The 18,015-nt window shown below is 45.7% G+C and overlaps 1 protein-coding gene across 1 annotated transcript in view; it reads right to left on the bottom strand.

The window, feature by feature from the left end:
- LOC124786947 (tyrosine-protein kinase Dnt-like) overlaps positions 1–18,015 on the bottom strand; it is a 567,480-nt gene that overhangs the window by 61,430 nt on the left and 488,035 nt on the right. The window contains exon 4 of the mRNA XM_047254302.1: positions 857–1,034. Coding sequence (XP_047110258.1) covers positions 857–1,034 — 178 coding nt within the window. The remainder of the gene's footprint in view (positions 1–856; positions 1,035–18,015) is intronic.

Here is an 18,015-nt window from a genome sequence, read left to right as displayed (position 1 = left end):
GCGTGGCGCACGTAATGTGTTACCATTTTGTTTTTGAATATAAACGTTATTGTCAATACAATCTGAAAGGAACATATACTACAATGAAGAGCCGTCCATGGACATTGATTCTAACTCAGCACATGCTCAGTATGTCCACTATTTCGTTTCCTAATTTCCTTCAAACGAACAAGTTAGTGATTGCCCTACGGCACATGTCTTCTGTAATTTGACTGCAAGCTTGAAGAATAAGTCTTCTGAGCTCCATTAAATTCCACAGCTTCTTGCTACTGCCTTGCCCTTCAACACACAGTGGTTCATGCAAGATGGAGCAAGACCTCATACTGCAAACACTGTGTTGGAGTTTTTACACGAGAATTTCGAGATGAGGATCATTTCACTCAGGTTTCCAGGTCGCTTCATTGACGGACAAAATTGGCACCCCAATAGTCCAGACCTCAATCCATGTGACTTTTTTCTTTGGGGCTACCTAAAGGAAAAAATTTTCCCGAAACGTCCACGTGATTTAATGGAGCTCAGAAGACTTATTATTCAAGCTTGCAGTGAAATTACGGAAGACATGTGCCATAGGGTAATCACTAACTTCAGTGTTCGTTTGAAGGAAGTTAGGAAACGAAATTGTGGACATATTGAGCACGTGCTGAGTTAGAAAAACACTCCATGGACGGCTCTTCATTGTAGTATATGTTCCTTTCAGATTGTATTGACAATAAAGTTTATATTCAAAAACAAAATGGTAACACATTTCGTGCGCCACCCTGTATTACCGTTTAATATACTTTTATCCATATTTCAGTTAAAGGAGGAGTTATGCCAGACGCAAAAGAGGCTCTAATGCGACAAGGGTGGTACTCACTGCAGGATGTGCCCGTGGCGGCGCGCCTTGGAGGTCCTGAGGTAGCAGCCCGCGACGGCGAGCAGCACGATGACGATGAGCGCGCATGCGCAGCCCAGCGCCACGTAGAACACCAGCGTCGGCGTCGCCTCCGACACTGCGGCCGCCGCATCCACCACCACCGACGGCTGCTGGCTCTCTGCACACACACACCACACGCGACTCTCACTCGGGTGCTCAGTAACCTCTTCCCTAACGCCTTCAGCACCCACAACATGTTGAACACTAAACATCTCTGTCTCTCTTCTCTTGCAGTGATACGACGTCACCAGAAAGCTGGATGTCTGTAAATGAGACCGTAACTGCAGGAAATGGTCCCTCAGTGGATAAGGGTCAAGGGTCACATGTACAAGGGTTGTCCGTAAAGTAAGGTTCCCATGGCGCTACAGTCCTGAAAAGGGCTGTTACCATGGAGGTAGAATAAGGGGAGATGACGCTACAGACTTAGGCTGTACGTTGTCTTGAAGGTAGTGGGAGGGGCCTGCCGCAATCTTGGATCCCCCAAAACATTAGCAGACCAGTGTTTACAATTGCTTCTTGTTCGTTGTTTCTGTCGTGTGCACGCAATATTTATTTTATATAGTTAATGTTACACTATTTTAGTGAACAACACAGCATAAGGAACGCAACTCCAAACGTTTTTCTGGTCTTAAATGCGTATTCGATACAGTAATACGACATGAAAATATGACGCTTCTGGCCTCAGTACTGTAATTCCTTTTTGTTTATACACTTCGAATAACCGAGAAGAGAAGTATTTGCTATGAAAAGCGCGCTTCCGTAATCCATTTCTATTCACTCTCATTGACTTGTGTTTGTGTCGATAATTGATAAAGCCAGAACTCCAAAAGCAATTATTGATAGTTTAGAGGCACCGATTTCTATTCGTTGCATTTTCAAGTGAAATGCAAATTTTTAATGTTTATGTTTGCAAGAAACTTACCTTATTTCCTTTGGTGTCCCATCGATGTATGCAGCGATGATATAAACAAGCCAGCTGTCATCTCAACAAAGTGAAAGATTCGTTAAATTACGAAGGAAAAGAACGGAATTTAAGATTGTCAGACCCACTGCAGTTTACACATCTGCTTTGTTTTTCAATTGCACCTACCAAGTGACATCCAGTGTGGCAAATAACAGCAATTTACAGGGTAACACGACAACACAGTGACTAAAGTAATGATCTAAATAGCCTGGGCTTAGATAGGGTACGTTGCTTTAACATATGTAACCCTTTAAGTACTTATAATTTAACCACTGTAACAGGTGTTCCACACATTTTACTGAAGATTTAATTAACTACATGTAGTTACATTACTTTTATATTAAATTATCGCATTTTAAAATATTAGTCCCCATTTCCAGGATATTTCTTGCCAGGACTTTTCAGTTACTTGGGAATGACCAAACAATGAAAACCAAGTGTATTGCTCACCTCCAGAGAACTCTTCACGTTGAATTGATTGGTAATCTAAAGTCAAATCATAAAAGTAAAACCATACTGCAAACCTTTACAGCGCATCAGAATTTCTAGTATATATAAGAAAATAGCGCTTAAATAAGTCCACTTACGAATGAAATGTGATTTGTTTAAACTTTAGACTACAATCAGAACGATTAGTACACCCGTAAGCGACGCAAGCTGGCATTTTTTATCAAAACTCTTCACGACTACAAGGAATCAAACTACCAGAAGTGAATGTTTTGGGGTAGCTAACATGGCGGATCTTCACTTGGGTCGGCTTCAAGTTTGTGACGTCATGACAACTCCCCTTATTTTTACCTCCATGGCTGTTACGGTGGATCCCGCGATTCTGTAGTGTACCTTGGTTCCCCCACTCCAAATTCCCTCCCTAGCGAACTGCCTGCGGAGCTCAGTCTTGGTTTGGCAGCCGTACGTGATGGACCTCCCCCACGCTTCGCCGGCCACATGTGAGCTGCGCTTGGTGATTCGTTTCCTGTCTGCAAAAAACGTTGCGCCGGCAGAAATCCATTCCCAGCTATGCGAAATCTACTGAGACAAGTGTAAGACCGTACAACATGTGCAAAAATGGTGCATTAATGGTTCAAATTGCTCTGAGCACTATGGGACTTAACTTCTGAGGTCATCAGTCGCCTAGAACTTAGAACTACTTAAACCTAACCAACCTAAGGACATCACACACATCCATGCCCGAGGCAGGATTCGAACCTGCGACCGTAGTGGTCGTGTGGTTCCAGACTGAAGCGCCTAGAACCCCTCGGCCTCTCCAGCCGGCCAATGGTGCAGAGAATTCAAGAACGGGCGTACTGACGTCCATGATGAGGAGCGCTCCGGACGGCCATCTCTTTCTGACGAAACAATCTCAGATCGAAGAGTGACAGTTCGTGAGCACTCCGAAATGATCCCTGATGTCAGCAAAACTTCTATTGACAAGATTTTGACGGAACATTTAGGGTATGCTGAGGTTTGCGCGAGGTGGGTGCCAAGAATGTTGACCGAAGACCACAAACGTCAACGCGTTGAAGCGGCCCAAGAGCTTCTTAAGACCACGGAACTCTTGGCGGGGAATACCTCGACTCCATCGTCACTGGAGACGAGACTTGGGTGCACTACCGCTCACCCGGAACCAAAGAACAGTCCAAACAATGGAAGCACCCTGAGTCGCCGAGATCGCGAAAATACAAAGAAACGCAAAGTGTCGACAAAGTGATGGTAACAGTGTTTTGGGACAAGAAGGAAGTATTGTTGTGCGAGTTCTTGCCCACCGATACACAACAATCGACGCTGCCGGGTATTGCGACACATCGCAAAAATTGCGCCGTGCAATTCAAAACAAGAGGAGCGGTACGCTGTCCAAGGGGGTGCGTCTGCATCAGGATAACGCACGACTGCATACCGCTAAAGCCACCAACGAGTTCATCGCAAAATTTGGATGGGGTAAAACACCCACCCTACAGCACGGACTTAGCCCCAACTGACTACCGTCTCTTCCCTGACACGAAGAAACACCTGGGTGGAACGCATTTCGGCGACAGAGAAGGGCTGGAAGAAGCGGTTCTCAGGTATCTGCGCGGCTTGGCGGCAGATTGTTTTGACTCGGGCATTCAAAAGCTCGTACACCGCATGCAAAAATGTATTGACTTCAACGGCGACTATGTAGAAAATTAGGTTTAAGTCTGAACTTTCCAAAACGTACGCATTCATGAAATAAAAATATTTTACACTGTAAAAAAAATTGGGATCCTTATTTTACGGACACCCCTCGTACATATGGCCGGAAACGCGTTCCAGAGGGGGTAGAATCACTTGAGAATGGAGACGGAACATCTTTGCCAGTGACCCCTGCATCAGCACCAGGCACGGACCCACCAGCAGAGGTAACCTAGCGACCGTGTGGAACATTCTCCACAACTGCCACTCTCCGTAACGCTTTTAACGCGTACCGGTCTTATTACGCACGCACTTGTCTCGGTGGCGACATTTTTGTGAGTGGTTCGTTGCACAGACCCCCATGGTGCTGGTCATCGGGGCTCAATTCGAAGCGGGACTATCACTCAAGAGTATTCTACTCCAGTCAATGAAATTGGAGATCTAAGGCGTGTCTGGAGACGCCCCGGACAGCGGTGAAATATAAATAGTCAGCATTAACGTTAAAGAGATATTACACATATTGATACTGAAGAATTCATCGATTTTATTATTTGAAGCAACTAATCGTCAGGATGTACAAAATTCACAATTTTGTATAACTTCCAACACAAAGTTGTAACTGCGATTAGATTAATTGAAGAGGAGCCTGGTGGAGGTAAAAGAGTCACTTGTTGGTTCAGTATGAGCCGGTATGAATGTAATTCAGTAAGTAACTGCAAACACAGTAGATACACATAGTTTTGACCTTTCGCCAAAATGTCCGTCCGTTATCTCTGGCAACTCGTCGCACTAACAGTTTTGAACATCAAAGCACGCACGCAATGCAGTTCAGACTCATACTTTGAATGTGGTGTAAGTCCGTTCGTAGTTTGTAGTTGTGCGCCGCTAACATGATTGACCGCGAACGGCAAATGAGATTGCGTGGCGGGTCGCTCGGATTTAATTACCTCCCAGTTATGCTACCAGCAGAACAATAACGTAAATGAATTTATGTGTCAGCCAGTCGCATCGAGCCACTGTGAGTACAATTATGTTCTGTGAGCCTTCAACGATAGAGCTTTTTGAACAAATGAGATGTCGCATAATTCGTGGTTATTTTAGTAAAGGTCAGTGTATTAAAATAGCAGCCTCGGGCTTTCGACTACGACTGCCTTCCCACGACGGGATAAACGGAAAGCAGAGCAGATAGATGCAGTATGAAAACGCGCGGCGCCTCAATGCGGGAAAAACACTGACCAGTGCCGCTGCTGAAGAGTTAAATACAATTACAATTACTGTCATTAATCAGTTAACCCTCTCCTCACACAGGAAACACAATAACACATCGACAGGCAATTATAGTGTCACAACACTGGGTCGCTGAGTCTAAATAGTATTTCGAATGGTGCCGACTTTTAACGATCCAATATATTTCAGTTATACTATAGCTAGTCTGTTGTGGTCTTGTAACACACTATTTTTTGCAGGTTACCAATTATTAATAATCATCATTTCTGCCAATAGGCAGGTTTTCACATGGTAGTTCTCCAGGCAGTCCGGTCTTCTGCCATCCTCTTCAGGTCTGCATAATTTCCTCTGCCCTTTAATTCGTCCATCATCTTGTATCTCCTTCTTCCTCCCAGTCTTCTCCCACAAACCATCCTTCCAAAGCATCTGCTAGCAAGCACTCCCGTTTCAATCAATGTCCCAACCAGTTCTTTTTCCTTTCTCTTACAACCTTCACCAGACATCTTCTCTCACCAACCCTTTCCGATACTCTTCCACTACTCACTCTTTCCATCCAGCTTATTCTCTCCATTCTCCTCCACAATCACATCTCAAATGCTTCTAACCTTTTTTCATCCTCTCGTCTCAGCGTCCACGTTTCTGCCCCTTATAGTACCACACTCCAGACAAAACATTTGCCAAGCCTTTTCCTTAGAGCCGGCCGGGGTGGCGGAGCGGTTCTAGGCACTACAGTCTGGAACCGCACGACCGCTACCGCCGCAGGTTCGAATCCTGCCTCGGGCATGGATGTGTGTGATGTCCTTAGGTTAGTTAGGTTTAAGTAGTTCTAAGTTCTGGGGGACTGATGACCTTAGAAGTTAAGTCCTATAGTGCTCAGAGCCATTTGAACAATTTTTCCTTAGACCTTTATCTAATTTGCCACATAAGAGTTTCCTCTTTCTGTTGAATGCCTCCTTCGCTACGGCAATTCGAGTTTACACCTCCTGGTGACATATCAAGTCTTCAGTTATTGTGCTTCCAAGATATTTAAATGAATTTACTTGGCTAATTTTAGATTGTCCTATTTTAATATTGAACAGTCTGCGTCTTGTACTGATGACCATACTCTGTTTTTGCTGTGTTTACTTGCATCCCATATTCCACACAAGCTTCATTCAGATCTTTCAGCATGTTATTCACTGTCCGCTCACTTTCTGCCACTAATACCATGTCATCAGCAAATCTTATACATTCTAGTCTCTTTCCACCAATACATATTCCTCTTTGCCTATCTAAGCCTTTCGCAATAATCTCTTCAAGTTATGCGTTAAACAACAGTGGGGAAAGTCAACACCCTTGTCTAACACCTCGTCCAATGCTGCTTCCATCTGACATTTCATTTCCAATACTTATCCTTACTTTCTGGTGTAAATATAGATTCTGTATGAGTCGAACCTCTTTCCAATCTACTACTTTCCTCTTCAAAATATCCTTCAACTTGTTCCACTAAACTCTGTCAAAAACCTTCTCTAAATCTATAAAAACAGCAAAGAAATCTCTACCTTTTTCCATATATCTTTTCCCTACAGTTCTTAACAGGCCAAAAGCATCTCTTGTTCCCTTTCCTCTTCTAAACCCGAACTGCTCCTCTGCAATCGCTCTATCCAGCTTGCCATATAGCCTTCTACTCAACACTCTCAGCAAGACTTTAGCTGCATGAGAAATTAGACTGATGTCCGGTGCTCTTCACGTTTTTGAGTGTTTCTCTTTTTCTCCGTTGGTATCATAACTGTTGCAAGGAAGTCCTCAGGCCATTCCCCTCTGTCATATATCTTGTTACAGAGGTAGACTATTTCTTTTCTTGCCTTGTTTCCCAGACTCTTCAACAGTTCTGCTGGTAAATCATCAATTCCACATGTCTTCCTATTCTCAATCCCCTTCAGCGCTTTTTCTACTTATGCTTCCAAGATGGTGAATCCCTTTCCATCTTAATAATGACAACTAAAGAGGACCTACTCTTAAAAAAAATAGCTCCCAAGACCATCACTCTTGGTAGCCATGCCGTATGGCGGGCGACAATCAGGTTGGTATCCCACCACTTTTCCAGGGCGTCTCCACACACGTCTTCGGCCTGGAATCTCATTGACTGGAGTAGGATTGCCTTTAGGGATGAGATCCACTTCGAACTGATCCCCGATGACCACTGAGAATCCTCACACAGCTATGGGATACCAATGTAACTCTCGTCCACTGTACGGCCCGACGTCGAAGAGTGACGCTCTAGGGTGCCATTTCCTTTCACAGCAGATCTCGTTTGGTTCTCATCCGCGGTACCCTTGTTGCACAGCGGTACATGGACGATATCGCACGTCGAGTTTTGTTGTCCTCTATAGCAAGCCATCCTGAACTTACATTTCGGCACGATAAAGCCCGCCCGCACACGCGAGAGTTTCTACTGCTTGTCTTAGAGCTTGGCAAACCCTACCTTTGCCAGCAAAGTTGTCAGATCTCTCTCCAATTGAGAATGTTTGGAGCATTATGTGCAAGGCCGTCCATCCGTCTCGGGATTTTGACGATCTAAAGCGATAGTTGGACAGAATCCGGCACGACATCACTTACAGGAACACCAACAACTCTATCAATCAATGCCAAGCCTGTTTCATAAGGGCCAGTGGCGAACCAACGCGTTACTGACTTGCTCTATTTGTGAAGTTCCGTCTCTTGAATAAATTACTGAATTTTTCTGAAATTGTAATCACTTGTTTGTCTGTAGATGTGCATCACAGCTGCGGTACCAATAGCTACGATGCCACGGCGTAGGTTGGCACTACGACACCGACACCGACGACAGCGCCCTCTAGCAGGCGCTGTCCGGATCTGCGACCTCCGCTCCAGATTCTCCTCATTGGATCAAGAGCAGAAAGCCCGGACACTTCGCTTCATATATATTTGCTCTACTTTACGTCGGGTCTACGGCTTCGCACCTACGTACAAAGTTATGTATGCTCTGTATATATTCATGCACCAGTAAACCACTTTTACTTTCTTGCAGTACCAACGTGTATTACCTTTTCCTGTTCCTACTCACTTCCTTCATTCGGTCAACCTTTCAGTTTTCAGGAGCAGACCCACGCGTCGCCTTCCAGGTGGGATACAAAAACATCTATCGACTTCCGTCCCTTTCAGTTAATTCCTTCGTGCCGCATCGTTTTGTTTTGTCTTAGAGGCGACTACCCCGTAACCCGTAGGGAATAAGGACGGTTTCGAGGGGCAACAAAAATGATTTCGTGTAATTATTGATCGAATTTAATAAACGTTTAAAACACTGTCCTAACCCACTCATTAAGACACTTAATCTCATGTTAAAAGTTTAGCACAATAATACAAGCATAACAGTTAGAAACAATTTTCTTGTGGTAGCGTAGCTGACAGCACGGAGGCACTTGGAGATTATTCATCCAGTATTTGAGAATGAGAGCACTTAGTGACTGTCAACAAACTTTACACATAATTTCAAACATATAACGAACTTTTTTCTCGCTAAAGCACTTAGCCACTCTCAGCAAACTTTACATGTAATTTAAAACATATAACAAACTTTTTTCTCGCTAAAATCACCCCAAAAAATGATAAAAAGTAAAAAATTTGTCGCTTACTACATTTTCGCTGTTCCTGCAGTAAAATTTCAGCATCAGACATGATGTTTTAATTTATTACTTCTTCACTGCGAATCTTCGTAAACCTGTTAGCACACAGTATACACATGTGTAACTGAATGTACATGCAAAATTATATCAATGTAAAACATAGTTCAGGAGGTATAACGTCAGAGCCATTTAGATGCGTGGAAAAATACCTTTTGCTTAAAATGGCTCACAGGTACCTTTAAATTTATTACTTCTTCACAACAATCTCGAATCGTGGCACACTTTGCACACAGTACCAATATACAACAACCGAGCGAGGTGGCGCAGTGGTTAGCATACTGGACTCGCATTCGGGAGGACGATGGATCAATCCCGCGTCCGGCCATCCTGATTTAGGTTTTCCGTGATTTCCCTAAACCGCTCCAGGCAAATGCCAGGATGGTTCCTTTGAAAGCGCAGGGCCGATTTCCTTCCCCATCTTTCCCTAATCCGACGAGACCGATGACCTCGCAGTTTGGTCTCTTCCCCCAAAACAACCCAACCCCTTACATACAACTGTGAATGTATCTGCAAAATTATATTAATCTTCAGGAGATATGACGTCATAAACACTGAGATGCGCGGAAAACTTGCTTTTGGTTGAAATGGAGCACAAACAGCCAGATTACAATCATCCAGTAGTCGGACGTTTGAAGCTGCTTTATATACATGGGCGTTCGATTCTTTGAAGATGGTTCAAAAAATGGTTCAAATGGCTCTGAGCACTATGCGACTTAACATCTGAGGTCATCACTCCCCTAGAACTTAGAACTACTTAAACCTAACTAACCTAAGGACATCACACACATCCATGCCCGAGGCAGGATTCGAACCTGCGACCGTAGCGGTCGTGCGGTTCCAGACTGAATCGCGATCCTTTGACGTCTCGGTCACATATTGTTCGCATTGACGGCACTTTGAACAGTGGATGTTACATTTCAGACGCGTTACGAAGCGTGGCTCTACCCTTCATTCGATCCCTGCGAAACCTCACATTACAGCAGGATAATACACGACCGCATGTTGCAGGTTCTGTACGGGCCTTTCTGGATACAGAAAATGTTCGACTGCATAGCTGAACGAGGGCTGTAGCTTACCGCACCCCAAACCATAAGGCCAGTGTGTCTTGGACGAATGCACTCTACGAGAAAGCACTCAACAGGTGTACGTCGTATGCGCAAAACAACCATCATTTGCGTGCATACAGAACCCGTTTCCATCGCTGAAGACCACGGCGCACCATTCCATTTTCCAAGGGATCCTCTGACGGCACAAGTTGAGCCGTGCACATCGATACTGTGGGGTGAGTGGAGGATGGGCTAGAGGTGTCCGTGTCTGTAGCCCCACTGCTAATAACCAGTTCGTAACAGTTCGTGTTGACACGTCTGGACTCCAAAGAACCTCTTATCTGTCCTCTGGTATCTATACAATAGTCACTGCTGTCGAAACAGTACAAGGATCCTGGTGGACGTCTGTGCTGTGTGGACGTCCAGAATCTCGGCTACGGGTGTAAGAATTTTCACGTTACTGCTGATACAAGCATCGTTGCACAATTGACCCAGCACGTCCGACTTGGGTAGCAATTCTCCGAAAGGACCATCCCGCCGCTAGGAAGGCCACAATTTGACCCCTTTGAGACTCGCTCATTTGGTTTTGGGAAGCATGAATGCATCTCTGTGGCACGGTAAATGAAAATTTCGTGTGACTAGGGACTCCCGTCGACTAGACCGTTCGCCGGGTGCAAGTCTTTCGATTTGACGCCACTTCGGCGACTCATGAGGATGAAATGATGATGTTTAGGACAACACAACACCCAGTCCCTGAGAGTAGAAAATCTCCGACCCAGCCGGGAATCGAACCCGGGCCCTTAGGATTGACATTCTGTCGCGCTGACCACTCAGCTACAGGGGCCGGACTGTGGCATGGTTACCGGCTTGCTTTACAAGTCTGCAGCACACTGGGACCTCTGGCTGTGAGCATTTCCTATTAAAGGGTACACACAGCTCTCGCTCTGCTAGCTATGCCTTTACGCTATCTGTTGGTGGAAAACATTAAAACCATTACCAATATATCTACTATCCCCCAGGTGGCATATGCCATCATCGGATCAATATCGACGTCGTCTTTCCAGGCGTAATTTTTTTTCTTCATTGTATAAGGGCCACATGGGCGCAGTGGCTTGACAGTGGACACGTATTCGTGAGGGAAGTCGTTCAAAACCCCGCCCAACCATACAGATTTTGGCTGTCCATTATTTCGCTAAATGACCTGGAGGGGATGCTGGGATGGTTCCTTTGAAAGGGCAAAGCCAGTTTCCTTTCCTATCTTCCCGAAATTGTAATTGTGGTCTTTCTCTAATTCCCTCGTCTTCGACAGTACGTCTAACCATAATCTTCTCATCTGTTTTCCCCAAAGGAACAGTCGTGCAAGATACAAAACACAGGTGGTCAAGTAGTTGAGGAACTTTCTGAAGCTCTTTTCTGAAAATATGTCCGCCGATCGTTATTTTCGTTTTTAGACACTTGGAGATCAGCAGCAGCCCCATGTATTGACTGCCGTTAGTATCACAACGCAAACGGCTGGGTTTGGAGTGGTGTCGTAACTGGGAAGCATGGACTTCTGATGAAAGGCACCGCAATGTGTTCAGCGAGTGTTCGTTTTTCTGCACGACCCTGGATGACCTTCGTCGGCCAGAACGGCGGCGACCTGGGGAGATGTCGCATCTTTCGAACGATTTGGAGTGGCATAGCTGTGTTACTCATGGCATCATGGTGTGAGAAGCTACTGGGTATGAGTTCAGGTCACGGCTCGTAGCAATCAAGGGAACTTTGATGGTAGAACGATATGTCACGGACATCTTGCGTACTCACGTGTGGCTTCTCATGCGACTGTATCTTAGTTGTTTCGTTTAACAGAATAATGCTCTCCCACAAATGGCATGTGGTTCTATCAACTGTCAGCATATGCGGAGGTCCTCTCATCGCTAGTAGTGTCCCCTTATCTCTATGCGATAGCGCATCTGTGGGACCAGTTCAGACGTTAACTCCGTCCTAGTGTGACTATAAGGTTATCAAGAACCAGTTGCAGCAGTGGTGGTGGGCCAGCTTACCTCAGGAGAGGATATAACCAAATCAGTGCATTCCTACGGGCCAGAAGGGGAGCGATGTCATATTCATAAGTGGACTCGTATTGTCAAGCTGTTTCTAAATTTGATTGGATATTGTGATCAATGTAATAAAATCATGTACCCCTTCAGACCGTGAAGTTTCATTTGTTTGTCTCCTTCCTTACGGGTGCTTCACTTTTTCTTGTCAGGCAGTGAACTTGTTCGTGTATTTTTTTGTTTGATTTAAAGCTTGTGTCATTCTGATTAAACCTTACGAAAATCCACTAAGAGATACAAATAGTTGAGCGCAACTGCAGCCGAAGTAATCCACGTTTCCGAAGTAAACCGCTTCCAGCTGCGTAACAACGTTTACAGGAAAACGACCGGTTTCATGATGTCAAATCGCATCCTCAGATGTACGTCTACAAGACAGTTGAAGTACAATTGATATTATGATAAAAAGCATATACCTATCGTAATAATCTATGCTCTATGACAGGCAATATGAAATAGTATAATATGAATAGTATAACATTTATGCCCTCATACGAGCAGGAGGGGGACTCAACCTTCTGAAAATGAAATACTGTTACCCGCATAAGAAACAGGGCATTATAGTTCAAACTGGCCTGATGAAAAACTGACAAGTTAAAAGATCAAAACAAGAAAATAATTAAAGGTAAAAGCCCCAGCTAGTAACACTGAAAGCCCATGGTTAAGAAAACTCACTTCATACTAGGAAGCGGCGGGCAGCAATCCTCGCCGTATGGGCCACACTGCTAGTCAATGTATTCATGTGTGTCACGGAGAGCACTATCGCGACCTTCGACATAGCGGGGAAAGTTACAAACATTTTCGTGCATATCGAAATATCATGGAATGACTGAGGCCCTCTTTATACAGCACAAAAATCTTCAGTATACAAAAATATAATACAAAACCAAACAGACCAGACGCAAGAACATATAACAAGAAACCCAGGATCGATAACCAAGAAATCGGACAAGTATGACATTACGTCCCTGAAAGGCAAACAATACCCCCAACACACCCTTAAAAATCGGGCAGAGTTAAGACGTTACAATACATTGACGAACTTTTTGCCTTTCAAGGACGTAAAGTCGTAGTTATTCGACTGCTTGGTTATTGCTCCTCGACTTGTATATGCTCTTGCTTCTGGTCTGTTTGGTCCTGCACATTTGGAATGTTGAAGTATTTTATAGTTTAAATGGTTGTGCTGTGTAACGGGGGCTTCAGTCATTCCTATGATACTTGGATATGCACGAAAATGTTCGTAACTTTCCGCGCTATAAGTTTGGTAGGTCTAGTGCCTTCCGTGACGCACAAGATCACACTGACTGACTAGCAGTGTGGTCCTGCACGACGAGGCGATTGGAGGGTTGCTGCCCGCCGCTTCCTAGAATGAAATTTTCATAACTGTGCTCTTTCACGGTTGCTTTCTGGGGCTTTTAGCTTTAACTGTTGCCTTATTATTTTGATCTTCTCACTGTAAGGAAACGCGCTTTTAACATCTCAGTTTTTCAACCCGTCAGTTTAAACTATGATGTCTTGCTCGTTGTGGGTAACAGTATTTTATTTCGTGAAGGTTGAGTTCCTCCCCCCCCCCCCCCCTTTCCTGTATTAAGGCTTAAACGTTTTACTGACGTGTATTTCACATCGGTTGTCATTGCTCATACATCACCCGCCGGGCTAACCGAGGGTGCTAATGCACTGCTTCCTGGACTCGGGTAGGCGTGCCGGCGGATTAACGACGTGGGCCGGTGTGTCGGCCAGCCTGGATGTGGTTTTTAGGCGGTTTTCCACATCCCGCTAGGTGAATACCGGGCTGGCCCCCACATCCCGCCTCAGTTACACGACACGCAGACATTTGCACCACTTCCGTACTATTTCATGGTTTCCACTAGACGCAGACAGCTGGGGTACACTGATTCCGTCCTGGGGGGGTTATGGGGTGGCGGCAGGAAGGGCATCCAGCCACCCCTTTCAATTAACCTTGCCAAATCCGTTGTAACCACGCCGACCCTGCGAACATTGCGGGACAAAGACGCAAGTGAAAGTAAAGTGTCATAGATCATTACGATAGGTCTCTTTTTTTTATCATAATGTCGATTGCACGTTTCTTATCTTGTAGCTGTAAACCTAAAGACGTTATTTGACATCACGAAACTGGCCGTGTTCGTGTAAAAGTTCACATACAGCTGCAAGCGGTTTATTTTCAGAAACGTCTATTGCAGACAGATTTTCAAATCAGATGTGTAGAGACTGGGGCCGATAGGACGTACTCTAAACTTTTGATCGAAGATACGTATCGATCCTTCATGGTATCGATGATTTTTTTTCTTCCATTACTGCTCAAGAGTACAGTGACGATACCTGTCCTTCGATCACCGCGTCCCTCCAGGTAACCCTTACTTGCAGGCCACCGTAGGGACAATGTGCTCCTTCAGCCCCGCCATCCTGTCGTCAGCTCATCGAGGAAGACCTGAGAGCGCAGCCCGCAGTGAGCACCGCACTCCAGCCTTAACGAGGTAATGGCCACTCTACATGTCCGTGTGTCGCGCTCCCAGCCGGATACGGCGGCTGCAGTGTAAGGCCAGACGCCACGGCCTGCAGCCTGCAAGCTGGACCGGCCCCCGCCCATACCGGGAGCGCCATCAGATAACTCCTGGGGAACGTACGGGTGTCGCCGGCGAAAGCAGCCCACCGCCCACACGCACAACTACTGACCTTTACGCACTGCGCAGCGCCACTCCAATAAATAGCGCGTTCGCCTTCTGTCAGTGCACAAACCGCCGCCAACCGGACCTTTCTTGTCACCGAGAGGTCGAAAGAGAAAACATCGCCCCATTTCTCTCCACTTACACACTGCCAGAGTCGCAAATTATCTGTGATTACTCTAAGAAAAATGCGAGGTAAGAAGCGGGGGTGCTTCCCTGGATCCTATGGCTAACGACGAAGGGAAATTATGCGCAGTATGAGAACGATCAGCTTTTATCGACTTAAGGATGTGCATGTAGGAAAGCAGATGGGATACGGTGGAGCCCGTCACAGACAGGGAGTTGGGGAAAGGGGGGGGACTAGGGGTGGTGAAGCTTTTTCAAATGCTTTCCTTACTTAATACTGCAAAACATGGATGCATGTGTTCGAGTCTTTTGTGCAACACAGGCAGAAATAGTGGGGTGTGATTACACAAACCAACAGGAAACACGCCATTGGTGGAAATAACTGTTGTGATTGGTCCCTGATACTCTGGATACTGACACTGGGACAGAGTTGATATCTGAACTGGTCCTACACATGTTCTATTGGGGACAGATCTAGGGATCTTCATGGCTAAAGAAGTACCTCAACATGACACAGACAGTCATAAAGACACGTGCCACGTCTGTTGAAAAATGGAACAATGATATTTCACATGAGAGGTAACACATGGGGATGTAAGATGTCCGTACATATCCTTGTGCACTCAGAATCTCCTCAATCACTACCAGCTGTGACCCGAAGTCATACCTGATGGCTCCCCACAATATGGCACAAGGACTAACATCACAATGCCTCTCCAAAACACTGGAAGGAAGGGACCTCTTCCCAGGTTGCCATCATACTTGCTGATAGTGGTCATCTAGATCAGTGCGGAACCATGACTCACTGCTAAGCACAATGTGATGAAGTTCATCAGCAGTACATGTTTCCCTGCAATAGCACCATTGCAAATGCAGCTGGGACATGGCATGGGATGGTAATGTCCCAGTCCAGCTTCTGCTAGTATCTGATCCACAGTGTGCAATGACACAGAGGTATGGATTTGAAGGGAATACGATGTGCTTGGTGCATAATACTGAGATCCTCTTCGCCTGAACATTGATGACAAGTATACCTACCATCACAGTCTCATGCAGCCAAGATTTAGGTCACTATCACATCCAAAAGCACCACATATCTAGATATTACACAATTTGATCAACCGGCGAAATGGAGACTCACAAAGAGGCCTCTTCCAAATTCTGTCAGATCCAGATAATAATTTCTTACATGAGTATGTGAGATCAGTGTGTCCTTTACAGTTCTCGAGAACTGAGATGATATGAACACGTTCGACGGACGTGGCAACAGCGATGGCCGCAGTGTTTACTCAACTGGTCTCACCCAGGGAGAAGAAGCCGACTCAAGCCAAGGGCACCGTAGAGGGAACTATAGTCAAAGTCACGGAAAGGAGGGTCCTATGGGAAGGAAGGAGACCGGCGGAACAGAAGTTCGTGGCATTGAGAAAAGGCAACTGCTAATATGTGAAAACAGTCGCTATAGAAAAAAAATAGATACATTTACGCCTCTACTGGACATAAGCTGATGAGCCAAGTCTTTGGTACCTTTCTGGAGGTGTGTGGCATCAGATATCTATACAAAGATCACGCCATTCCCGCAACTTATGTGCCACTGTTTGTGAGCGTAGAGGTGACGTTCAGTAGCGGCCCAGATGCGTTCCATAGTGCTCAGGTCCGACGGATTAGGTAGCCAAAACACCAACGTGAATTTCTATCATCAATCTTAAGCCATTATACACTACTGGCCATTAAAATTGCTACACCAAGAAGAAATACAGATGATAAACGGGTATTCATTGGACAAATATATTATACTAGAACTGACATGTGATTACATTTTCACGCAATTTGGGTGCTTAGATCCTGAGAAATCAGTACCCAGAACAACCACCTCTTTCAATTGGTGAGAGATCTGGAGAATGTGCTGGCCAGGGCATCTGTCGGACATTTTCTGTATCCAGAAAGGCTCTTACAGGACCTGCAACATGCGATCGTGCATAATCCTGCTGAAATGTAGGGTTTCGCAGGGGTCGAGTGAAGGGTAGAGCCACGTGTCGTAACACATCTGAAATCTAACGTCCACTGTTCAAAGTGCCGTCAATGCGAACAAAAGGTGACCGAGACGTGTAACCAATGGCACCCCATACCTTCACGCCGGGTGATACGCCAGTATGCCGATGACGAATACACGCTTCCAATGTGCGTTCACCGAGGTGTCGCCAAACACGGATGCGACCATCATGATGCTGTAAACAGAACCTGGACACATCCGAGAAAATGACGTTTTGCCATTCGTCCACCCAGGTTCGTCGTTGAGTACACCATCGTAGGCGCTCCTGTCCGATGCAGCGTCAATGGAAACTGCAGCCATGGTCTCCGAGCTGATAGTCCATGCTGCTGCAAACGTCGTCGAACTGTTCGTGCAGATGGTCGTTGTCTTGCAAACGCCCCCATCTGTTGACTCAGGGATCGAGACGTGGCTGCGCGATCCGTTACAGCCATGCGGATAAGATGCCTGTCATCTCGACTGCTAGTGATAACGAGGCCGTTGGGATCCAGCAAGGTGTTCCGTATTACCCTCGTGAACCCACCGATTCCATATTCTGCTGACAGTCATTGGATCTCGACCAACGCGAGCAGCAATGTCGCAATGTCCCGATACGGTAAACTGCAATCGCGATAGGCTACAATCCGACCTTTATCAAAGTCGGAAACGTCCTGGTACGCATTTCTCCTCCTTACACGAGTCATCATAACAACGTTTCACCATGCAACGCCGGTCAACTGCTGTTTGTGTATGAGAAATCGCTTGGAAACTTTCCTCATGTCAGCACGTTGTAAGTGTCGCCACCGGCGCCAATCTTGTGTAAATGCGTCTTCTTCCTGTCGGTTAAATTTCGCGTCTGTAGCATTTAATCTTCGTGGTGTAGCAATTTTAATGGCCAGTAGTGTAGCACCATTTTGGCGTTGTGACATTCGCAGGTTGCTGCGGCGACACTATATTAAAGGGAAATCGTCACTGACATGAAGAAAGCGGCCGCGAATGAGGGAGGCTCTCTTGAGAGGTTATCCGATTGCCTGTAATATCCGCAGCAGTCATCCTCAAGACACCTACGTGGCGCCAAAGTGTCGGTATTACCCAGTCG

The sequence above is a fragment of the Schistocerca piceifrons genome, chromosome 1 (assembly GCF_021461385.2).
Source record: "Schistocerca piceifrons isolate TAMUIC-IGC-003096 chromosome 1, iqSchPice1.1, whole genome shotgun sequence".
Classification (NCBI taxonomy): Eukaryota; Metazoa; Arthropoda; class Insecta; order Orthoptera; family Acrididae; genus Schistocerca; species Schistocerca piceifrons.
The sequence above is the reverse complement of the archived record's forward strand: the minus strand, read 5'-3'. Positions and strand labels throughout refer to the sequence as shown.